The following is a 25890-nucleotide window of genomic DNA, read 5'->3' as shown; positions in this document are numbered from 1 at the left end:
TTTATTGTAAACAGCATTTATTGAAGCGAAGCGATGTACACAGATGATGCGAAGCGTAACGAATCAAATATCGAAGCGATGTATAGAAGCGTCGTAAAGAAGCGCTGTTGAGAAACGATTGAGAAACGGTGAAAACGGTGAAACGGTTTCGAAAACTAAGAAACAAATAACGAAGTAGAAACTACAATTAGGCTAGCTAGAAAACCACTACAAACTTGGGAAACAAACGTTTGGTAATGCAAAGACAATAAAAGACATTCAATAATGAAAAAACTTACTTCTGTGTCCGCATGAGGGATTTCACATGCGTTGAGTTGAGCCTAAGAGTTTGATCTTAACACGATGACACGTTGACTAGGACTGGTTTTTGAACACGTTAGAAGAAATATTACCTAATACAAAGCATAATAGATTTCTTTGTTTCGTTAACCGTACGTGGGCAAACACATCCGCAAAAATAACCACAAAAAAGGACGTCCTATGATTAATACAAAGAAACTTTAAAGGCTAGAAAGGAAATTAAAAACCATAAAATATTTGGTGGTAACATAGACATTTTTTAAACATTTTTGTTTCTTTGGATTCTGGTGAATTTGTTCTTTTCTCGGCCTTATAGGTTTGCCAGCCAGCAAGAACTCGGTGGGAGAACAGATATTTCAAGAAACAGATCCATTGCGTGTCCCTGAACAGTAAGCCTCCTACTTATTTGTTTTTCTTTTCTTTCCTTTTTTTTTTTTTGTCAACAGAGATGTACCAATATTTAAGTGAAGTGTGAAGATTGCTGCAAAAGAACAAGACAATAACTTTTGCCAGGCTAGGATGGATCTTAAGACGCAATTTTTACCATTCATTCGAACACAGGTCAGGTTTTTCCATCCTGTAACCACTCTTCAGCAGCCTGATGATGTCTGTGTTATTTATAAATGGGTAGGGTGAGCCACCTTGAATGGTAAAAACAAAAGTTTATTAGAATCCCTACAAACATTTTATTTAGCCTAAGCCTAAGCCTAAGCCTAAGCGGGAAATGTAGAAAACGCGGGAAATGTAGAAAACACGAGCCAGAGGCGAGCGTTTTTTACCTTTCTCGAGTGTTCTCAAAATGTCTGGAGTGTTTTATCACAGTGTAATAGCGGCCTAGGCTTCGTTCTTCTTTATTTGTTAAGTTAACCTCGTCTTTAAAACTTTCTGCTGCTTCGTAAAGAACTCGATCACAAATTTCTTCAAAGAAACTCTAACAAAAATGTTGACTAGAGGTAATGTGGCGAAAAACAGTAAAACATGTTTTTTCTATCTTTTATACTATGATAAAACATGGGTTTTTGAGCAATCATTTAAATATGCCTTATTTATCACATGATCCGTTCAATCCCACGCACCGTTCCCTTGGAAACCGTAAAAGCGGTCCCGTATGAGGGCCGTGCGCGTACGCGTGTCGAAGTAATAGTGCCGGAAAAGTCGTACGGCGCTACTAGAAACGCGTACGGACTCGCAAATCGATGCGAGTTAATGACAGAAACAATTTCAGGTTGCTGCGAAGTATTATTTTCTTCCAAATAAGAAATTAAAGTGAACGCTCTGCCAGCGAATTTTTGAGCGATTAAAGCAAACATTCTGCCGGCGAATTTTTCCTATGGCAAAAGTTCAATCCAGAACTACTTAAGTTGCCAACTTACACCGAAAGAACAGAAAGAAAGTCAACGTTCGTAACAAATGAAGAAATTCACAATTTTATCAGAAGCAAAATAACTCCTTTTTGACTAAGTGAGGTCAAGTACAGCTCACCCTGCGAGCAGAGCCTCTTTTATCTATTTTTGCTTTATCATTTATTAGCTTCGAATTAATCCCGTTCAATTCTGATTGTTTTTTCCAGGCGATGTTTTAAAAACTGCCTTAGTTGTGTTCTTAACCGCGATGATCATTTATTTTTTTTACTTAATGCGACCTTCCTGGCGTGCAATTTAGTATAAATTATTAAAGCCACACCCACACAGGGGGAGGGGCAGATCTGACAGTACCAGCGAGGATATTTATATGGGTAACAACATTGCAACCCCCCCTCCCCTTTTGCTGGGTAGATACGGGAAACAGAAACAAAACACTGATTATGGTGGCAAAACATGGGTGGCAGGGAAGACAGAGCCTATCTCCCCTAGAGTAGCGGCGTCTCTAGGGGAACCTATGTTACTAAGGGGACCAGAAGAGGGGTGCCCTTCTGGGAGGAGAATAGGTCAGATGGTACGATGACACCATCCTGGAGAGATCCGGACCTATTTCCAAGGGTGGCCATAACACTTACTGTGGGGCAAAGTGCAGCCTAGGTTGCACTACCCTGCCACCAAAAACCTTTATTGACTAAGCAGCTATGGTTTACACACAATATAACAAATAGAACGTGGCAGTGAAGAACCGAGAAGGCTCAGCAGGCGAAAGCCACCTTCTCACGAAAGGTAATTACAACCACGAGGAGGAAAAAGATGGGAAAGGACAAAGCTACCAATACAGGGAGGGAGGGAGGGGAAGGCGGAGAACGGCCTAGCTTGAATACTAGCTCACAACTGGGACAGGGTCAGAAAACAATGGGATTTTACTAACTGGGGATTGAGGGAGTTGGGAGGGGTATAGCACGCTGAAATCACATGAGAGCATGGTGGAAAATCACTGGGAGCTTTGTCGTATGATTTCCCATATGGTAAAACTATTGGGTTGCATTGGACATTGACCTAAGGTTATTGCACAATGGCTAATAGGGGGAAGATAACAGAACTGGTGACGACCTTAGATGACAGCTATGATGTAGACTACAAAGCTCATTAACCACAGTTTAAATGCTTAAACTTCTAAATGTTTATCATGTGCTACGGTTGTAAGTCTTGTATCTGCTGTGTTCATAATTCAGGCAGAAAGTAAGACATAATTACAAGTGTAACTCTCGCTCTCTTGAGTATAATTATGAGAATGGATTTACGATTCCCCAAGATCTGAAAGAAATTCTGTTCAAATAATAATAATAATAATAATAATAATAATGATGATGAAGATGATGAAGATAATGATGATAATAATAATAATAATCGAATATTTATCCAGAATAACCCTTCAGTACAAAGTACTGTTATCAAAGGGATCCTGCTGACTAAGAATGAAAAACTAATAGATAAGAATTATTAAGAAATATAAAATAAGATACATATTAAGGCAAAAATACACTAATTAAGTTAAAAACTGCTAAAATAGAATAGAAATTACAAGTAATAATCGCCTAAGGCTTTCCTAAATAAAACTCTAGAATTAATGTTTCTTAAACTTAAAGTCAATAAATTAAAAATCGAGGCACCTAAAAAATAAAAGCTACGGTGCCCAAAATCCATTGGTAGAACATGAAAATGATTTTACACTTACCAAGAGTTGCAATTTCCCACATGACTACTCCAAAGGACCACCTGAGAAAACAAAAATACAGCAACAGCAGTTCGGGCGGAATAAAGTTAAAATACTTGTTAAACCTATTCTGACTAGGCGACCAGTATGAGTTTGTTTTCTTTCAATAATGACAGAAAACCACATCTACGTTTACAATAATAGAAAACAACAACAACAACAACAACTTGTATTGACAGTATCATATCACTTCATTCTAAAACCCACTCTACTTACGTAGCCGTTGTTTAAATTAGGTCGTCACGCGACGCTCCTTACCCTGTTAGCAGAGCCGCTTCGATCTTTCCTAGATAAGTCAGGAAAGAAGAAGAAGCTCTGCCAGCAGGGTAGACGCTCCTCTCCCAGTAACGTTGATAGGGGGAGGAGGGTTACGTGACAAACCAGATAACGGCTGCGTACGTAGGAGCTTATCTAAAACCCTATACTGATCCTCTTCTTACATTCGCTGCATCTACTTACACATCACTTTTAGAAGTGAAGATCTCTTCATAAATCGACTCTGGCGCCATCCATTTAAGAGGCAGTCTCCTTTGAGTTTTGACTTCATACACCTCATGATATGCTTGTCTCATCAACCCGAAGTCTGCTATCTTGAGCAGTTTACCGTGTCCGACGAGAACGTTACGCGCTGCCAGGTCTCTGTGGACAAGACCTTTTTCAGCCAGGTAATTCTGTGGATAAAACAGTTCTTTGTGATAAGTTGAATTGAGAGGCTGAAAAACATGGGCTTGAAGAAAGACGTTTTGACGCAAGCTACTGAACATTTAGTCTCAGTCAAACCCATTACTCCATTAGTAAGCTGTCAAGCAATAATACTAATAATAATAACGATAAAGATAAAGATAACGATAACGATAACGATGACGGTAACGATACCGATAAGGATGACGATGACGATAGCGATAGCGAGAACGATAGCGGTAGCGATAACGATAACGGTAACGGTAACGGTAACGATAACGATAGCGATGGCGATGGCGATAACGATAACGATAACGGTATCGGTAACTACAACGATAACGGTAAACGGTAACGGTAACGACAACGGTAACGATAACGGTAACTACAACGACAACGGTAACGGTAACGAAAACGGCTACGGCAACGGTAACGATAACGATAACGATAACGATAACGATAACGATAACGATAATGATAATGATAATGATAAGTAATGATAATAGGACTGAGTGCAGTCCAATTCGGTCTGTTATCATAAGAGTGATAACAAAATCGGACGACCGCGCAGCAGGAGTCCGATTTGTTTATCACGAGTATGATTACAGACCCAATTGGACGACACGAAGTCTTCTTACCAATTAATCATAAAAATTACAATTACCGAGAAAAGAAGAATAGCCAAGTTATGAAAGAAAGGGAAAATTTGCATTAAAATAACTACAAAGGAGATGTAAATATTCTAAGGCCACCGCGCCAAACACGCAAAAGCAAGCGCGCGCACGCACGCAGGCACGCACGTAACTACAACTTTGAATGTGATTGGTTGACTTAAACTACAACTTTGAATGTGATTGGTTCATTGAACTGTCCGATAACAAACTGTCCAATAACAAACTACAGTCTTCCGCAAGAAATTGTTTGCTTATTTTTGCGATAAGTTCAGTGCTAATTTTTTATCGTGATTATCTTATTTTTTAATATGAGTTTAGAATAATTTTTAACTAGGTATACAATCCTACAATGATACACTAAGGCGGCTTATATTAAGGAATCTTGTATTCTGTTTTAAGCTCTCCTCAAATTCATTGGATGGACTTGTCCAATGTAATGTAATTTGGAATTTGTATTAAAGATTAAAGATTAAACTGTCCGATAACAACTTGGCAAGTGAATTAGTGGAGAATAGGAGTTTTTTAAGCCGATCACAATCGAGGAAATTGTAATTTTTATGATTATGATAATGATAATAAAATATCTTTAGCTAGGAGGCAACCTCACCCACGGTGGTTTTCAGGCTGGTCCTGAGTAAAAATCGTAGATATACAAATTGTCAAGTTGAAAGTTTAAAAAGTATACAAACGTACACAATAAAATCCCAAGGTAGAGTCAATAAAATAATAAAATTTAATAAAATGTGTACCCAAGCTTCTGAAAAAAACTCTAGGCTATTTACATCTCTTGTAGTCTCTGGGATAGTGTTCCCCTCGTGTATCGCTCGATAAGTCAGTCTTTAGCCCCACTGGCACCGAGATTTGCCGGGCATTTTAATGTTGTCTTTGTGTCTGGTGTAAAAGAGTGGATTTCTCTCAGTGTGTAAAATTAAATTTCCGGTCAATCAGCCCATACATGCATTTAAATACAAAAGAAAAGCGATGTTGCGATCGCCTATCCGACAAAACTAGCCAATTAGTATTGAAGATGACGCCTTTGTTTCTGAGATTTCTCCTTGGCTTTAAAATCTACTCGGTTGTGAAAAACATATGTCATGAAATAAATAAAAAAACGTAAAGAGTGTTTCGTGAAAATTTCGAAGCAACTCAAAGTTAGTCAGTGATACTCTACCTCACTTTAATCTTTAATCTTTAATACAAATTCCAAATTACATAACATTGAACAAGTCAATCCAATGAATTTGGGGACAGCTTAAAACAAAACTTCGCATTTTCAGCCATCGCTACAGTTGAAGACATAAGAGCTGGCCAGTTTTAATGCATACCCGCGAAAATTGTTTGTAAACCGCTGATTCTCAAGCCTCCTTTTTGGGCTCATATGCTGCTGATTATACACAATAATGATACATACACGGATGCGGTTTCTTGCAGTAGAGAAACCGCTGAACAGGGATATTGTAGTAGGTAGTAATCAGTAGTAAGGAAAACTGACTTGAAAAAACGGTCGATAAAACCGTGACCATCTCTCGCGGAATATTGGAGCAAAGACGGATGAAATATTGCGGTCTAAAGACAGCCGAGTTTTTCATTTTGGTATGGGCTGCTGCCCTGTATTTGCTGGATACTTTTTCATTGGTTTTAAATGCAACAACCAGGTATCAAAATGATGATAGAGCTGCAAGACATGAGGTGAGTCTGTTACATAAGCTTATAGTTTTTACCTGTTTTTTTACCTACACATTTTTACCTTTGCTAATTTTTCATAAAATATTTTATTAAATATTTCAATCACAATGCATTTACGTTCGCCTCCATGTTCGAACAGCCGTAGGGTGATATAATTGCGGGCTTAAATGTTCAAAAAGCTATTCAAATGGCCATTAGAAATTGTGAAATCCGTTCTTCTGTTTTGATTAGATGAGAATTTGCCGGCTGTGAGTGATTTTGTGTGTATTTACCCAGGGAATAACCAGTCACATAGATATTCCATTTTCAAAAATGAATATTTATAAGTGTGTGACATGATTGGTTTCACAAACTGTGGAAAATGTGTTACAATTAGGAGTAACTGTAACTGTAATTTCGAGATTGACTGTAAAAAAAAAAAATAAATAAATAAATAAATAAATAAATAAAACAACAGAATAGATATCGAGTACAGTGGTTCTATGAAGGCTAACAGAAATAATTTCTAACAGAATGAAGGATCTGAAGACATGATTGATCATCACAGTTATACACACAACTTAAGCAATTGTGAAATTAAAGCCTGAAAAAATTCAGGCCTGAATGGGATTTGAAACCATGACCTCTGCGATACCGGTGTAGTGCTCTACCAACTGAGCTATCAAGTCAACTGGGACCTGGTCATATTGTGAGTTCGTAATATACCCGTAGATGGTGAAGAATGCAGTTGAACACATGAACGGTCATATATTTGAACTGCGGAGAAAGATATGAAGACATGATTGATCATCGCAGTTATGCACACAACTTAAGCAGTTGTGAAATTAAAACCTGAAAAATATTCAGGCCTGAACGGCCTGAATTGCGATGATCAATCATGTCTTCATGTCTTTCTCCGCAGTTCAAATATATGATCTTGCATATATTCATTTGTACAGAATGAAGGATCCTTGATCACACAAGCTACGATCTTCGCTCGATCGGATTAACGAGTTTTTAGGGATAAGAAACTGTTATCCTCAAGTTTAATCTAAGATCACAAGCGATGCAAATCATTTGTCCCAGCGGACCGCGGAAAAAAATACAAAAAATAAGGAAAAAATGTTGCAGCTGGTACGTGATGATATAACAGTCCAAACAATATTCTTGCAATACTTCTAAATGATGTCCAAAGTTCATTTAAGCAATGGACCACACTTTCTATGGGTTTATAGGGGTAATAACCCACGCGGGATGTTGGGAGAAGACGAGAGAAGCTTGTAAATCACGAGCCGTCTGGCTTGTGATTTACAAGCTTTTCGAGTTCGAGGTCCGCACAATGAGTTACGGCACGCGGACTTCCATCTTGCCTTCCACCTGTCGATTTATTGCCTCCCGAAACGCGCGGCCATAAATCGCAGGGGAAAAACGTGGATCCGTAATTCACAGTTCGGTCTGAGAAAACTAGTTTAGTAAGATATTTATTAAATCATACCCATATTGTGTTTCAAAAGGGCTGGGGAACCATCTCTAGTCAGGAAGAATGGCTTTCAATGAGTCGCGCATGTCAAAAGTACACAAGAAGTCAACTTAAAATTGTTGCTAGGTCGTTTAAATACGTGTCGTCGAAATTTCAGGAAAACGGCAACTTTTACAACAAATCGCGAGAGACTGGTAATTAAAACAGCCCCAAAATTTTGCAGGCCTCACGGTAGAATACCCACGGCTTACTAAATCGACCAATCACAACGTACGTAGTTACTGACAGAAGTTGTTGTTGAAGCATTGCCTTTTACAAACAAATGTAGTTGTCTTTGCACTTACCATTCCTCGGGCTATCTGCCAGGCGAATGACAGTAGGTCAGCTGGATGAAACGACTCGCAGTCTTCAACGCATCCATCATCTGTCTTCTCGATCGAACTATCTTCTTCCATTTTTGGCCCTCTGAATGTCACCAGAGGTATTGCGCTTCCATTGCTTAGCTCAACGCAAGTTTGGTCACTAGGCTCAGTGGAAGTCGCAGTGTTTTCTTGTATGACAATAGATTCATTTCCATCCTCTAGACAGTCCTGCGAAACAAAGTCAAACAGTTTGTAATGAAACAAACTGAGGTGCAGCATAAATAATGGCACCTTAAGCTTTACATTCTTTTTGTATTTTATACGTTTTACTATCTGCAATGGACGAAGTTCCATTAACTGATACCTGTTCCTCCTTGTGTATCCTCGTATCCTCGTAAACAGTCTTGTTGTCTTTGTCACTTCCAATACCGTTAGCAGTGCTGCTGATAATCTAAACATAAGCAGTTGCAATGAATGATGGTACAAGGATTGGGTCCATTTACACTGCAATCTAGTCCGAAAAGAAGGCGTAGTTTTGATCAGCGGCGACGACGTGCTCAACGCCCTGAACAAAGTCAAGAACTGGAACCAGAAAACACTGCTTCCGGTTCGAGTGTGCGCATGCGTCCAAGCTCAATGATGGTTTTTGAACATAATAATAATAACAATAATAATAATAATAATAATAAGGACGATAATAATAATAACAATAATAATAATAATAAAAAGGTTCTTATTGCGCATTTAGAATTCTCAATGCGCTTACAATTGCATATGATTAAAAAGAATAAAAACCTAACTAAAAGATGCAATTATTAAAATCTATGACTAGGTTAAAAACTATTACAAAAAAGAAATTTTTTAAGGTTCTTTTTAAAAATCGCTATGCTCTCAGACTGTTTTATATAAAAAGGTAGGTCATTCCAAAGTTTCGTGGCATAAAAAGAAAAGGATCTTTGACCGTATGTACATGTTTTCACATCTGGAACTTGTAAGAGTAATTGGCCAGATGATCGAAGAGAACGAGCTGGTTTATAGACGTTAAAAAGAAAAGTTAAGTAGGTTGGTGAAAGACCAACATACGAAGAGAAAACAACCGCTGCGATTAACGCTAGCTCACTCCGCACATGATTTCACCCAGATGTCCCGACTTATGGTTCTGACCAAAAGGATCATGGCCTCTAGGAACGAGATGGTGTACACCGGTATATACCACATATTATTAATATCCAGCGGTGGGTTTTCGATGCGCGCGCGATCGTGAGGGCTATAAATAGAAGAAAATTGTCTCTATTTCGTAGAATTGATGATAGCGATTCAAAGGGAACAATAAAAAAAAAAAAAAAAAAAAAAAAAAATTGAATTAATAGTGAGATCTGTTCAAACTAAGAGATCACAATAGAGATCACAATCTCTTGATTCAAACCCATAACCACGTCCTATATATGCACAACGACATGCTTCTTTTTTAGTTGTAGAGCAATAATTCTACAAGTTGTGTAAGCTCCGCCAACATGAAGATTGTTTAGCGGTATTTATAGCATACTATAACCCAGTTACAGACTTACAGTAGCATGCAATGGCAGCCAAAACATTTTAAAGAAGTTAAAGTGAATTTATTTTCTTTGTCCCATGCTCGTGTCAGCCTTATACTGCGGTCTAAATATTTACCGACCTTAAAATCTTAGCGTTTGTGTTTATTGCCACACTTGACGTCTTGGACATTACTGCTCCTAGCAGTATATCTTGCGGCTCAGTGACAACACCGTCCGACCAGTGTGCGCAAGCGGAGGTCATGGGTTCGATTTCTGATAGGATTGCATAATTTTATTTTTGTTCAATGCTTGTGAGGAACGAAGCGCAGTTTCTTTCACTAAACGTTACTACCCCACCGGACCGGGGGGCGGGGGGTACTCCTATATGAAAATGCCGGGGATGCTCGTCGGAAGTAAAGTGGTGGCGTCTCGTCATGGACACCTTAAGAGAGAACAGAATCCTTGATTTATACCCCTATAAAGCGAGACGACGAGCTTCAATCCCCGACCTTTTCATATGGAAGTCCCTCCCGGGGGTTACTACAGACGGCTAAGTCTTATTGGATTAAATTCCACAATGTTACCTGTCGCCTCTTTCGTATCAGCCATTGACGCAAATCTCCGTGAGCTACATACTCGATGACTAGAAGAAGTGGTTTAGTCGTTGTCCAACATCCTACAAAACTCAAAACGTTCTGATGCTTTCCTATTCGTTTCATGAGCTCTATCTCACCGAGAAACTCCTGCCTTTGTTCTTCACCAGCGTTATCTGTGAAAAAGACGAGAGATACACGAGGGCTGACGTTGCAGAATGAAGCAGACCGAGGCTACTGACGAGGTATTCTATGATGATAATTATTGTACAATTATCTTCGAACGATAATCAAAATGATCTGAGCTTCAAATTTCGAATTCGGCCACTTGAGAAGGAAGCTGGAGATTTTCGCACAGGCTAAAATCATTCCTCCTTGACAGAAAATTCTGGGCAATTAATCTTTAAAACCCATTTTTCAACAGACTATGTCGCGGCATAAAGGGGATTTATTAATGTTTAGGTATTCAACTTAATGAGTAAATAGTTGTGGGTCACTTTACGAAATTAAAAGTTCCTTTATTGTCAATCATCTTCAGATAAAATGAAATGAAATGAAACAAAAACAGCTGAAGAAAAGGGCGTGGCAACAACAACAACAACAACAACAACAAGAACGACAAAAACAAGCAAACAAAAAACAACAACAACAACATCGTAAACGGCTTACCATGTAGTTCTTTAATGGCAACAAACTGTTTTCTTATCTGTCTTGAACTTTCCTGATTATCTTTAAAGTACTCCAGACCGGCCTTATATGTTGCCAGGTGAACCTTTCCGAACGCTCCCTCACCCAGCGCTGTGACAAATGCAGTTCTTTTTGGATGAATTTCGTGATACTCGAGGACCTGAATATCTTTTGCTGTCCTGAAACAAAAAAGAATTGTTCACAAAGTCTCTTCATTTTGATTTTCTAGATGCGAGGTCGCCATTTAAGTAACGGAAATGAGTTTCACAGTTTAGCTATTATTCTGACACACAACAGTTTCCATCTATTCTCACATTGTTATCTATCGTGTGCATATAGTGCAACCTTATTTTTGAGTTTGGCTGGTGATTTGTTCAGTATACAGAAGTTACTCATATGCTTTATATCGAGGGAGCTATCATGAAAAGGTGTTGGAAGTCAGCAACGTTTTCGATTACAGAATTGCATGTATTTTCTTTTTTAAATTCCTAAAGTACCCTAAGGAGCTTATTAGAAATCTATTTTATATTTAGTTGACGACGTGTCTATTGTTCTTGAAATATCATGAAAATCACACGAAAATAGTCCATTTTACGGTTGTCTGCTCAGTGACGTGGCTTTGAATGGGAGCGGTGGAGGTGACCTTGTTTTGATACAGATCTCGATGCTTTTGTTGTTTAAATTAAGTTGTTCTAACTAGTTTCCATTTAAATGAAAAACCAGAGAGGTTTGTAGCAAAGGAAGGTCACTTCCAGCCTCGCTTGCATTCATAGGCCAGGTAACTATGCACACAACTGTAAAATGGCCTATTGAACACACCTTTTAATGGTTTGGCTTTGCTTCGGCTTTGTCTTGCAATACATTATTACAATACCAAGGACAAGAGCAAGGAAAACTAAACAGGCGACGATGAGAAACGTTGTGAGATTACTCCATGGTGGTGACACTAAGGAAAAAATAATGATAAAAAGTAATATGCGAGGAACATAGGCTTGGCACTATGTTTTTTCTTGCGTTGGTCCTAGCAGCTGATTGGATGAAGCTACAGCTATACTTTGCCTTTGTAAAAGTTTATCGCTCTCATTTGCAAATCTGAGAATCTTGTTGTACGTCTCTCTTATCAGAGAAAGACCAAGCTAGGTTTGTGGTTTTCGTCGACTGATAACTGGTGGAGCTCCGCGTCAAGTGAGAGCGAAAGCAAAACGTCGTATTGCTTTAACATAACTCCGTGGTTGTTTGTCCACTTAGAACGTTGATAGAGCTGGTTTATTGCGGCGAACATGTTTTTGGCGTTAATGTACAAAACACAGCTAGTACAGCTCTTTACTGAATTTATCAGATTACGACTTCGCAAAAAGCCATACTAGTTATCGAAACATGCAATAACTATAGACCACTATCTCAAAGTTTCCCTTGAAAGTAAGAATTGTTCTTGACTTTAGTTACCTAAGGTTGAAGTTTTCAACTGACTGCTATGAATTATATAATCTAAGCAACTAGAGCTCTGGCTACCATTTTCTATGCCTGATGGTCAAGTCGCCTTGTTCTTTAGCTCTTTTCGGGCTCAAACTTTAAATTCATCGTTATCAAAACTTCCATTTTTATCCTAGAAGACTTCATGAACCTCTTCATGGGGGAAAGTAAGACTATATATTTATTAAAAACTGAATCATTGGAAAATGCAATTCGAGAGGTTTCATAAGCTTAGCCATCATGGGTTATGGGTTACGCTCTTCGAATATGGTAAGCGTACGCGTGAATTTTTTGAGCGTTTTTATTTTTATTTTAGTGTAGTTTTCTTTATTTTGGGGGCGTTTTCAATAAAACAATTCATTCTACTCGCCCTTGTTGGATATGACATAGTTACAGCCAACTTGGCGATACGCACCTCGTTAGCTATCATACCATATCCAACGCGCGGTCGTGGAATAATTAACAATTATTCCATGAGAGCGCGTTGGATATGAGATGGTAAATAGCCAACGAGGCCCGTGGGGCCGAGTTGGCTATAACCAATCTCATATCTAACAAGCGCGAATGGAATAATTGTTTTATTAAATTCGGTGCGTTTGTATACTTGGAAATTATGGCTCAAGTAGAATTCAAGGAACATCCACCACATGAAGGAGATATATCCTTGGTCAGAAAGTTTGAAAAGCGTTTAAGTTTGAGTCATGGAGAAGAGCCGAATAATTGTGCACTTGCACATTGCCGTTGTAATAATGCTGCGGAAAACTTTGATCGCAATGTGACACAGACGTTGTGCCAAAATTATGCTCAACAAGAACTCTTTCAGGATTTCCTTGCTTTGAAAGTCTTGGCATTTCGAGCTGTCTGTGTGGAGCTCATTTTTGGCCAGATTCAGAGTCTGGTACAGAAACTATCTGAAAGTCAGATTCATCTTCAGAATATCCGAGGCCAGCCTGATGGTTTTTCGTGGCTGGTAAAGAACCGGGCTTACTTCGGTTCAGCTCAATACACTCAACTCCTTGAGGTGTTTTTCGTAAGGACAGAATTGTTGGCGCTAGCTGTCGTTGATTCTCTCGTCCTCGTGGACAGAAAGAGACCGAGATAAAACTAGGTCGTCCTCTTTAGCTGTGCGGGATTTTTATTCTCGACCGATCTGAGCTCGCTTAAGTCGAACAGTTTCCTCATCTGCTCATTGGAAATCGGTTTCTTATGGACTACGCCGGCAATGATGACTGTTTTCCTGAGGCCTTTTGCAAATGCTCAAATATTTCATTTGCCTGGCCAGAGATAGTGGAAAATCGGTTTGTTGTGCGGCGGCGTGCGAAGGAAATGATTAGTGGCGGCTCTTATGGATTTCGTGGATGAACGTTTGTAATACGTGCCATCTTTCTTCCTCGCAGAAGTGTAAAAACACTTCAAACAAACATTCAGTTCTTCTTTGACATTTCTTATGTCGGTTTGGAAAATTTGATGCCACCAGGACTAGTAAACCATTCTGTTGAGGTAAACATTGTTTTTGTAACTTAATCTTCATGAATGCGTAAAATCTCGACGGTCATATTTTAATTTTGCAATTTTTAAGGGGACCGTTAAATAATCTAATCTCGAACTTTGTGGCTTTTTTGTTGTTACTGAGACGGCATAGTCTGTAATTTCCTGTATTTCTTCTGTAGATAGCTCATCGAATCAGCTTTTTTTATCCATTTTTTTTTTTTTTGGCGACGAAACTTGGCTTCCCGCGAAAAAGTTTATGCCGAGCGATATTTACCGTATTCATTTCCATATAAGGTCAAACGCAGGTATAATGGCTGGTAACCGAGATCCAATGAACCAATCAGAAAGCTAGAATTGCATTACCCGAGGTTGAGAATTTAATAATTGTTAAATATACCTGAATCTGCTGTGTCTCCGAGATCTCCCTGTGCACTTGCTCGACCTCCCCCTGTTGTGATGGGCCAGGCCTTTAAAGGAGAATGACTACCTCCTTTCTCGTTCCAGGCTTTCACTTCGAACACATAGGTTGTGGTACAGTTAAGAACTAGTGCTTGATGATTGACGTTTGGGTCGGTGACATTTGTTATGCTCCATCCCATGTCTCCATATTGTGGTGTCTTTTGTTTGTAGTGGACAGTGTAGAAGAGTATTGGACAGCCATTTGATGATGGCTTATTCCACTTGATAGTGACGTTGCACCCTAGAACTTCCGTTTCAGTATTGGTTATAGTGGGTGTATCGGGGCGGTCTGCAATGCGTGCAAAATGTTTTCTGGTCAATTTGAGGTGTTATTCTTGTAACTTTTTAATGTGCCGGCAACCTGAGCTGTAACTACTATTTTGTTATTATTATAATGAAATTAAAAACCAAAATCCGCTTGAATCTGTATTTATTACAAGTATTTTACAGCGCAAAATAAGGCGCCCGCTTTCATTTCTTTATTCTTGGTTCATAACATAAAGTAGGGATATTGATATTCTTTTTTTTGCTATTGGTGATATAAATAAATTTCGCTATTTCTAACTTAATTACTTCCAATCCTCCGTAGGAAAAACGATGGCGACTGGTACATTTACCCATAGTTCTTAGCGCACGAAAACCTAAAAAACGTTCATAAAAACGTACAGAAACGTTATAAAAATCTTCAAACCTAGGCTACTTAATATCCTTAGTACAGGGACAAAATATTGCAATTATAAGGCTTTCTTCGTGCCTTTTGGGCTGTGTCAGGTTCGCGACGCATTGTGGTAAAATGTACAGCCGCCATCTTTTTTCCTACGGTGGATTGGCCGCTTTGCTGTTGTAGTAGTAGTATTTTCTGTATTTTATTTCCCTTCCTCACTTTGCATTTTCATTCCGTCGGTAAAGTCCAGGCGACAACATCGTCATTCCAATAACTGATAAACAACCATTTCTTATTGGCCCAGGGGTTTTGTTTAATTTAAATGAATTGCTTGCTATCTAAGACACGCAGCAAGGTTAGTTTTTGCCGAATTCTTAGCTCGAACGTTTTTTAGTGGTATGAATTGAGAATAGATCTGCACAACGTACAAAATAGGCAAATTGTTTATTTGATTTATACTTTTGTAAGCTTCACGATTAGAAGCGTTGACTGACTGACTTTTTTTAAACATTAGTGTTTTTGGTTACCTGCGTTTTCCGTTTTAATGATCGCACGTGATGGTAGCCCATACCCAAGCCTGTTCTTAGCCATCACTCTAACCTCGTAGGCCGTGTCTTTCTTCAGGCTCGTGAACAAACAAGATGTCGACAGCAACGTTTCGGATGAAGAACAATTATGCCATGGATCTTGTGAACCATTTATTTTTATCTGGGTGAGATAACTTGCGACGGGTCCTCCAAGTGTTGCACGAGTTGATGGACTCCAAGTGAAGTTGATAGAGTTGCACGGCCCAGATATTGTTTGAAACATGTTAGGTGGGTATGGAATATCTACCAGGAAGAAAGGGCAGACAATCAAATGCAAAGGTTAGTAAATATCTGTTATAACAATTGTAAAAAGGATAGCAAGAGGTAATCAAGTAATCTTGTGCAAATCTATCTTTTTTGTAACGTGTTAAAATAAATAAATAACAAAAAGAGTAAGCAAAGTCTTAATTTCGCGACAGAATCGAAAAAACAAATGGATTACTCTGGCTAATTTCTTGCTCGTACCTAGCTGTTTGGTAGATAAGAAGCTTACTGTACTTTTTCACCTTAAGGAGTCCTTTTATTTGGAAAAAGTTTTTTCTGCGAACCCGAATTTTTCATAAATTCTTCTCGAATTTGCAAACCAAACCACGAACACTTTTTATCAACAAACTCCGCAAAGACAGCATCGGAGTCAAGCAAATTTTATTGATGATCTTCCTTCGGGGCAATGCCCGCCGCCTCCTTTTCACACTTGTAAGGTAGAAACGCGCGACATACGATGCGTTTAACACCAGGTTCTTTTTTTCGTCAATTGCTACCAGTTCTTAACAAAAAAAAAAAAAAAAAGAGAGAAAACAAACTAGATCAATATCAGCCACATTGAAACAGATAGTTCCAGCGAGGCACTGACAGACTGAGGATGTTTACATGAGAAAACTTGGACCGGCGCGAGCTTCATACCGGGATGACGACTTGATTTCGTATCGCGTTTACGTGAAAGAAACCACAAGGATCGAGTTTCCTTTTTTTTTAAATTACAGCAAATAAAAGGCTTGTCGTGGCAACTAAGTACAACAGTTTTCTTGTCCTCCTTATAGCTGTTTATGAACAAAACACTTCAGAGATCCCAATTGTCTGATGCTTACCCTAGCGTCAATGCAGTCTTACCTTGTGCTGTTCTTAAATGCCATTCCGTGCTGTTACTGCCTCCTAACTTGTTCCAAGCAGACACAATTATTTCGTACCCCTTACTATACTGTAGTTGTAACGTGTATTTTGTATCGTTGACTGTAACTGATGACCAGTTTTCGTCCTCAAAGGCTGGTTCAACTATTCGGTGGCGTAGAGTGTACAAGATAATTTCACAGTTATTGTCTGATGTGCTCCACATAACGGTAACATTCCTTCCAGTTAACTCCGTCTCTTTGTTCATTATCTTGGGAGGATCAGGTGGTCCTAAAAGCATATCATTGGTAGATTTAACGACAGAAATTTTCCCACCAAATAACAGTTCATCAATACCAAATTTTCAAACTGAAATTTTTATCAAATCAACTCAATTCTAACTCAAGGTTGCAAGTTTCATCAATAATTTGGTTGAAACACTTTGAACTTTTCTCAACTCTTCGAATTTAGAAATAGCATATTTTCTCTTAACCTTTTCAGACCGCACTTTTTTTTTTTTTATCTTTTTCAAAGGGGGTCGGGCTTTTTTTGCAAGAGTATACTTCACCTGTGTAGACTGCGTCAAAAGACCCATAATACCAATCGCTCGGTCCCTTCCTATTGATCGCTTGCACGCGTACATGGTATTTCGATTCGTTTACCAAACCTTTGAACACGCAGCTTCTTTTCTCTACAGAAGTTGTGCAGTCTCGCCAGCTGTCTTCTGATTGCATTCGTACTTGTGCTCGGTAAGCAGTTATCGGTCCTCCTCCTGAATCGGAGGTGGGCTTCTCCCAACTGACGTTGTACCTGCCACACTTGTCATCTATAACGTCCTTTAGCGACGGTGTAAATGGAACTCCTGGTTTTAACACAATGATGCAAATTAGAAGTCAATTCTAAGTTTAATAATGGCAGAATTCTCACTGGAATTGAGTGACCCCTAAATTCTAGAAGGGTTTCTCGTCTGCAACGAGTTTCCCGTATTAATATGAAAACGGTTTGGGATGCGTCCAAATTTACCCGTCTACTTATCCGTCTAAGTGAGCGAAAGTTTTGATTCCTACTAGACGAGAAACCTGTCGTTATCCGTCACGAAGTCACAATAAGACGGTTTTCTCGTAGACGTTCATAAGAAAATTCCACTGCGCTGACTGGGACTAGGACGAAAGGAAAGCTAAGCGCTTTGGGCAAACAAAATTGCTCCTCAGTGGCCTCCAGCACGTCCTAATATGAATTCATGAAGGCCAGTTTAGACAAGTTTTTCGAGACGTTCACTTTAGGACGAAAATCTCGTTAGACGTGATTCCGTATAGGCTGGTTCCTGTCTTCTAATGTGAATACGAATAATGTTGCACTGAGGCGTTAATAATATTGATAAGGTGTTTACCGCTTTCTGTAGTAACTGTTACCATGGAATCTTTGTCGATATCACTGTGTCCACGCTCATTCCAACCCAAGACTATGATATCATACGCCTGGCTACATTCTAGCCATAACTGATGCAATTGTTGGTGGGGATGATATGCGTTCATGTTCTTGGTTTGCCATGTCACGTTCCCTTTGCCTGAAAGCATAGATTCCCTGTAGTGGATTGTATATCGAGTTACCGGGCAGCCTTTTCTTGGAGGGGGCTGCCACGAGAGTTTGACACTACAGCCAAACGACGAGGCGTTTAGAGGAAATGAGTCTGGTCTTTCTGTAATGCAATGAAAGTTGAAAATGTTTCGTTACGTAATCTACGTGCAGTCTTTCTAGCACTAGTGATGCCTTTGTTCGTGTAAAGATACAACATTTTCGTGTTTGAAAGGAGATAAGGAAAGGTCTTCTTTTTCTCTAGCTAAGAAAGCAACTGCCAACATCACTACAGCTTACGGTGTTTGAGAATTCTCTTTACTGTGGTGACATAACGTTCTGTTGACATGTATATCATATTATAGCGGTTTGAGATTACTTGCTATGAAAAGTCTCCAGTGTCGTTAGTTCAAGTAACGGTATAACCAGGCAAAACAGGAAAAAAATACCCAAAGGCAACAATAAAACAAACAAGGCGTAATCAACGTTTGGATCGTTGCGTACCGGCTTAACTGGTCCTATTAAGATTAATTATCGTTATACGTGTAGCTTACCCAAGCAGAAGAGTAACAGAATTAATGAAGACCGAGCAGCTGTTATAGTCAAGAGTCAATAAACATTACTATACCTGCTATTGTCTTCATCTGTTTCTTTGCCCACGAACCAAAACCTTGAGCATTGTTCACCCTGATTTTAACCTCATAAATCGTATTACTCTTTAATCCATTGAAAAAATACATGTATGGGGGAATGCTTTCGTCATAGATGACTCGCTCTGTTCTGCCGTTCGCCATATCTAATTGCAGTTCATGCCCAGTGTATGAGGAATTCCACTCAACATGTATGGTTCTTCCACAATTATCGGGCTTTGCAATCACAATTTCTGGAGGCGATGGCTTCAAAGGTTCTGCGGTAAGATTAGTATCATTAAAACAGCCGATGTGTCAGTCATTTACGATTAGTTACACCCGTTGAATCAAATATTTGATCTGCTTCAATTAATAAAATTGTAGGATACAGAGTAAGGACACTGTGTCCATGAAGAAGTACTCGGTCTAATGATAAGGGCTGCCTACAACGCGATTACTGTGGCTGGGCCTCTTAGAGAAAACTACCCAACAATCTGGTAGAACAGAGAGAAATGGATCATCGCTTTCAGCTAATCGGTTTTTAAGAATCATGCAATTTTAAGAACAATACGAAGTATACAACTTTTTCACTGGCACTGCCATTTAAACTGGCAGTCGTACAAGGCGAAGAAAAATTTGGCCGCTAACATGCACAAAAAAATGCAGCAAAAATAGAAGAACACATTTAGTCCCTGAAAAAACAAAACAAAACAAAACAAAACAAAACAAAACAAAACAAAACAAAACAAAACAAAACAAAACAAAACAAAACAAAACAAAACAAAACAAAACGAAACGAAACAAAACAAAACAAAACAAAACAATAATAAATAAATAATAACAATACATGTAAGTACGGAAATCTGGTTGAGCATACAGTGAATCCCCGCCCTACGGTCATCTCGTTATTACGGCTTGTCTTTTGGTCCTGGTGAAACGCCCATGCATTTAAGTGTAAGAAAACCTTGTTAATGCGGCCACATTCTGAAATCCCAACTTGTATATTGCTTTAAAATTTTAACACGTTATTACGGCAACTCGAGCGAGTCATGTCCATCTTTCCATCGTTAATATTGTACGTACTAATTGAAGTTTCATTTTTTTTTCAAATAATATATTTGGTTAGAAGTGTAATTGTGATATGCATGTTAAGACTGCACTCAATTTAGACCAGTCTTAAAATTTGACCCACCTCATTAATACGGCCATTCCGTTAACACCGCCAATTTTTCGTGGCCCGTCGGTGACCGTATTAACGGACTTCTACTGTATCTAAGAACTAGGCTAGAAACCACCAAGGAATCGACAGAAATGTTTTAAAGAACTTTAATCAACAAAGCAAGTTGTGGTATCTTTTTCGGCCACGTTAAAGAGGCCTATGGATCATTTTTTTATTGTCATCTTTACCTTATTTTCACTTATTTTCACCTGCATTATTTTTCGACCCGTTTCTCAGTGTCGACTGGTAAAGTTTCCCAAGATTTCTAGAATATCCGCTTTCAACATGATTTGTCCTACCAAATCCCAAATTTTTATCTTTCTAGTCTCGCGAAATGTGCCATTTGTATTTTTTTTTTTGGCAAAATGCACCATCTTCCATTCTCGCCAAAGTTGAGTTCGCACAAAAATTGGGAACACTAAAATATTTGTCACTATACGTCTTACCTGCATCCAATACATTCGTGTCGTCTTCTCCCACTGTGGTGTTGGACGTCGTTATCATACACTTGTATTGCCCAAAATCGTGCATAGAAAAGTTTGTAATGGTGAGAGACATCAATCCAACTGACTGCAGGCAAACATTAGGAGAATGAACGTCATAGGACATGCTGTATTTGCTATTTTCCTGAATATCACTTCCGTTAAACTTCCACTTCCAGTAGTAGAAGTCCCTCTGTCCGTAATCGAGGTTGCTGATCTTGCACAATAAAGTTCTAATGTCGGCAGTTCCCATCTGTCCAACGGCAGTTACTATGGGTTGTGACGGTGAACCTGAAATGTCCATGTGTGATAGGAACCATGTTAGGGATACAATAGACCTTTTTTTTAACCGATACGAGGCTAGGGCCATTTTGAATTTGTTGTTTCAAATAGCTAATATGGGATGCTCATGGGGAAAAATTAGTGTGAATTTGTCCCCTAAGCATCCATTGATAGCTAATTTAAACAACAGAATTCAAAGTGGCCGCAGTTTCGGAAAATGGTCCATGATAATAGAAAGCGTTCTTGGTCCAACATGTCGGGTGTATGGGTAAAACAAACCCTTCGTGTGCCACCAGCTGCCTTGGGGTGTTATTTGAAACATTGATGACAGTTAAAACCCGCGAGTGAAAACCTAGATTTTAAGAACCTGCCAGGCTAAAATTTGCCAGTTAGACCCCATCTGTACAAGAACCTGTTTAGCCTAAAATTTCGAACAGATTTTATTTTCTGAATCATAGGTAAAAATTCACTAAATTGGACAAATAGCATGATGCCATACTTTATGGAAACACAGGCACCTTCATATCTTCATTCATATTTTTAATTGAATGCCAATGTTCTGTAGCCACTGTTAATGCTGAGAAAGCATGTATTGTTATGTACAAAGGTATGACTTCAAATGACCATTCATGTGGTAAGCACTTCTTTTTTCAGTAAAAGTCATTATTGCATAAATAAATAATTTTTATGCTAATTTTATGTAAGGAGAAGGCTGAAAACCACTACATTTGAAAGCTTAACTGAAATTACTTTCTTAAGAAAATAAGAACCATTTAAGAACCTAAGTAGCCTAAATGTTTGTTAGATACCATTTGTGTAAAAACCTGTTTAGCCTAACTTGGGAAAATGCAGGTTCTTACTCTCGGGTTTTCACTCTCTCTGTATTTCATAGCTGAAGAGGAAAACGGACAAATATCTGTAATCGATACTGAAGCTTGTAGAACGAATTTAGCCAACCAATTTTAATTCGTAAAAGGCAATCCCAATTTTCCGATACTTTTTATTGGCATCGCGATTAGTTAATATGTTTTTGTCCTGCGTGTAAAGTCGGGCATTGAAGCCGTTAATATATATCAACATTATGTCTAACGTCGAATAAATTTAAAAAGGCTTACAAGAAACCAAAATTTTGACGTTTCGTCTCCTTGTATTGTACTTGTTTAGGGCTTCGCAGGTGTAGTATCCGTCATGTTCGCGTCCGACTTTAGAGAAGTGAAGTGTCAGTGTAGTGAGTATGGCATTTCCCTTCTCAGCAGATATGGAAACTGTTCCATTTAAGTCAACATGTGATAGCTCTCGACCATTCCTCTTCCATTTTACGACTGGAGTGGGTATACCCCGTATGTAGCAATTAAGAATGTGGCTCCCATCCACGAAAAGAGGAACAGGATTCTCGTCGAACGTAATGGATGGATTGTCTGCGGACAAAAGAGAAGGATTATGGAGCACATTGAACGAACTGATGAAGAAATTAAAGTGAACGATTACCTAGGGTACAATTATATTCGAACTTAGAAAGGACAATGGATCACCTTGTCACAAACAAACAAACAAAGCAACAAACAAACAAATAAACCAAAAAATAAACCAACCAAGCAAGCAACCAACAAAGAAAAACTTGAAGGAGATAACAGGTAATGATTTAGTGCAGCAAATAATTGGAGGAACTATGATTTGTTGTTTCTTTGTTTGTTTCTTGCATTTAACAGTAAATGCAAAGGGAATGTTTACCCCAAAATTATGCTCCCAACTCTATCAAATATTCCATAGTAATAGATGTCCAACAGTAGCAATTAAATGTAGTCAGACATGATGATAGATGCGAATGCAGTCATAACACTAATGGAAAAAAGACCTGAAAATATATTCAGGCTTTGAACGGGATTCGAACCCATGACCTTTACGTTACCGGTGCAATACTCCCCCAACTGAGCTATGAAAGCCACACGAGAGCGGTTCTGTGGGTTGGCCCTTTATGTTCAGTGGACGTAATACTCGACTCAAGTATGTAAATTCCATAGTAACAAATGTCCAACACTAGCAGTTAAGGGTTCGTTTCTTTAAAAAATCCAAGATTGGATTCTTAAATCCGAAAGAATCCGATAAAGGATTTTGCGTTTCTTTACTAAACAGATCAATCCAAGATCTCTCGGATCATGGTGCGGCAAAGGAACCGAAGAATCTACTCTGGGAGTGGATCCACTCTGGGAGGGGGATTCGTCGGTTCCTTCGACGCACCATGATCGGAGAGATCTCGGATTGCTCTGTTTACCAAAGAAACGCAAAATCCGTTTTCGGATTCTTTCGGATGGATCCAATCTTGGATTTTCTTAAAGAAACGGACCCAATTAATTAACAGCAATTAAATGTAGACATGATGATAGATGCGAATGCAGCCATAACACTACTGGAAAAAAGACCTGAAAAAGTATTCAGGCTTTTTCAGGTGTTTTCCTTTTTTACTCACAGTGTTATGGCTGCATTCGCATCTATCATCATATCTACATTGAATTACTACTGTTGGACATCTATTACTATGGAATTCACAGTGATACTTAGGCCGAGTATTACGTCCACTGAACATAAAGAGCCAACCCACACATGACTGCTCTCATGTGGCTTTCATAGCTCAGTTGGGGGAGCATTGCACCGGTAACGCAAAGGTCGTGGGTTTGAATCCCGTTCACAGCCTGACTATTTTTTCAGGCCTTTTTTCCAGTAGTGTTATGGCTCCATTCGCATCTATCATCATGGCTATCAAATATTAGTATCACCCAACTAGTGGACTAATGCAAATCCTGCATTTTAATTGGCTACGCTACTACAGGACCATTAGTAATAGTCCTCGAGTAGCGAAATTGGCGCAATCGAGCGTGACGCTTTCTTTCGTTTTATCCCCAATTAAATATTTCTTCAACTTGCATTTGTTAACTTTATTATTGCCTTTTCTGTCCGACTAGTTGGGTGATACTAAAACAATTAGACCCTTCGCCCTTGCGGGCCACAGGTCAATAGCTCATTCGGCTTCGCCTCATGCGCTATTGACCCGTAGCCCGCAAGGGGTACGGATCTAATTGTTAATTATTGAGCAATTTATCCAGGAAAGCAAGCTGATACGTAAAACGTTCTGAAGTTGTCAGATTTGCAAATATTTTACGAACTTGTTTTTCATGAAATTTGGAAACGATGGATTTAACACGAGACTGTATCTATTACTTACCAATTGCCGAGCAAATTTTGTCCACCAACTCGCTCTCAAACAGGAAGAGTGAGGAAGAAGCTTTGACCATGATCAAATCATCATTGGTCTCTGTAATATCCTGTAGCTCCTGCTTATATGCCTCAACACCGGGCCCAGTTCCAACGACAAGAAGGCGAATGCCTTTTTGCTTGAGTGATTGAGAAGCATTTCTTAGAGGAAACTCTTTAAGTCCAATAGACCAGGCACTATGAGTGAGAAGAACGGCAATCTTTGGTGCTCCAAGGCGAGAGCCTCCATCGGTCCCGAAAACATGGTCTGAAGTAAATTGCAAAGCTCGATCGATTCTTGTTAGGGAAGCAGTGCAAGGATCAGGATTGTTTAAATTTTCCATAACGTGAAGAAAGCGATTCATGTCAAAATTTTGCGTGAAGTTCAGCTCTGCTGTTGCCTCGTCATTGTAAAGTACAATCGCAGCGTTAAGCTGAGACGACTTTGTTACCAGTTTTGTCATGGTATTCTTGACGAACTCTTTTTCAAGATGATATTTAAAGAGACTTATGTCTGCATTGTCTATCATAAATGCTATGTCTGCTCCGTCGCTGCACTGGCCTGGAACTGCAAATAACAACAGAAGAATAAAAAATCTAACTATGGTGTCAATCGATGTCAAAACTGCCCCCAAATCAATCAATCGAAGGTTGGTGATATTAATGCCAAATGTAAAGCGACACACAACTGCAGAGAGTGTTCAGGGGCCCGTTTCTCCAAGGTCCTGAAAAGTTTTCGCACCCGGAAAGCCGTCGCAAAATCTCAAACCTTATGATAATTACAGAACTGTTTTATTCACATATTCTTAACATCAACAGAGGTTCTCTTCATTCAAGGAGTTTCAGGCGTATACACCTCTCGGTTTCTAGATCATGTACAGATTTTCTAAAAAATGGCTTTGCGTTCCCGAAGAGTTTCCGGGGCTTTCGAGAAACGGGCCCCAGGTCCGCATGCGTAAACTATATTAGTTTGTGGTCTTAGCTATAAAACTTTCTAGCTTGGGCGGCTTGTTTCCCCATTAGAAACCACGCGATACTCTCTAGAGAATTGTTCTTTTATCCATATAAGGATTACTAATTCATATACGCGCGATTTTTAGGAGATTTAAAAGAATTCTCAAGAGTATCATCACCTGGGGCCCGTTTCTCGAAGGTCCCGAAAAGTTTTCGCACCGAGAAAGACGTAGCAAAATCTCAAATCTTATGACTACAGAGCTGTTTTTCCCACCTATTTTTAATTCGAACAGAGTTCCCTTCATGCAAGAAGTTTCAGGCGTGTACACCTCTATGTCTTTAAATACTGATTAACTAAAAATGGCTTTTCGGGCCCGAAAAGTTTCCGGAGCTTTCGAGAAACCGGCCCCTGGTCTAAAAATTGTGCTAACTCAGATCCTTGTGAAATGTACCCCATTTGAGGCTTTCATCTTTCTCTAGCACACCAGTAACATTCAATTTTATGTTGGATTGATAATGGTGCTGGTCTAGTCACTCAAAGTTGAACGGTATCGTTACTCAAAAATCCGATCGAGCCACCTTAAATTAACCCCCATAACAATTTTCG

General features: G+C 39.1%; 2 protein-coding genes across 2 annotated transcripts; both read right to left on the bottom strand.

The window, feature by feature from the left end:
* LOC149103705 (fibroblast growth factor receptor 1-like) lies at nt 1-12201 on the bottom strand. The gene is made up of 8 exons (XM_089273203.1): nt 11932-12201; nt 11095-11291; nt 10417-10601; nt 8662-8748; nt 8280-8525; nt 3898-4109; nt 3400-3440; nt 1-941 (listed from the first exon to the last, which is right to left on the bottom strand). Exons 1-8 carry the CDS (start codon nt 11973-11975, stop codon nt 841-843), a joined length of 1113 nt encoding a protein of 370 aa, XP_089129329.1. The 5' UTR covers nt 11976-12201; the 3' UTR covers nt 1-840.
* Nucleotides 12202-14164: 1963 nt separating this feature from the next.
* Nucleotides 14165-25588, bottom strand: LOC110051464 (neural cell adhesion molecule 2-like). The gene is made up of 10 exons (XM_020757491.2): nt 25558-25588; nt 24301-24897; nt 22196-22498; nt 20763-21089; nt 19097-19375; nt 18284-18592; nt 17462-17755; nt 16897-17184; nt 15727-16029; nt 14165-14824 (listed from the first exon to the last, which is right to left on the bottom strand). The coding sequence occupies exons 1-10, from the start codon at nt 25586-25588 to the stop codon at nt 14454-14456; spliced, it is 3102 nt and encodes a 1033-aa protein (XP_020613150.2). The 3' UTR covers nt 14165-14453.
* Nucleotides 25589-25890: the final 302 nt, after the last annotated feature.

Source organism: Orbicella faveolata, unplaced genomic scaffold (genome assembly GCF_042242905.1).
Source record: "Orbicella faveolata isolate gen_17 unplaced genomic scaffold, um_ofav_v1 contig_35, whole genome shotgun sequence".
In the NCBI taxonomy this organism is placed as follows: domain Eukaryota; kingdom Metazoa; phylum Cnidaria; class Anthozoa; order Scleractinia; family Merulinidae; genus Orbicella; species Orbicella faveolata.
The sequence above is the reverse complement of the archived record's forward strand: the minus strand, read 5'-3'. Positions and strand labels throughout refer to the sequence as shown.

Excerpts from the sequence above, each read along its gene's own strand:
- LOC110051464 (XM_020757491.2), bottom strand. The coding sequence starts at position 25,588 with ATGAAGGGAACTCTGTTCGAATTAAAAATAG. Across the intron at positions 22,499-24,300 it reads CAAAATTTGCTCGGCAATTG|ACAATCCATCCATTACGTTC; the intron begins GTAAGTAATAGA and ends TTTTGTCCGCAG. Across the intron at positions 16,030-16,896 it reads GCATTTAAGAACAGCACAAG|ATATTCCATACCCACCTAAC; the intron begins GTAAGACTGCAT and ends TCTTCCTGGTAG.
- LOC149103705 (XM_089273203.1), bottom strand. The coding sequence starts at position 11,975 with ATGTATTGCAAGACAAAGCCGAAGCAAAGCCAAACCATTAAAAG. Across the intron at positions 4,110-8,279 it reads GGCAGATAGCCCGAGGAATG|AATTACCTGGCTGAAAAAGG; the intron begins GTAAGTGCAAAG and ends TTTTATCCACAG. Across the intron at positions 3,441-3,897 it reads TTCACTTCTAAAAGTGATGT|GTGGTCCTTTGGAGTAGTCA; the intron begins GTAAGTAGATGC and ends TTGTTTTCTCAG.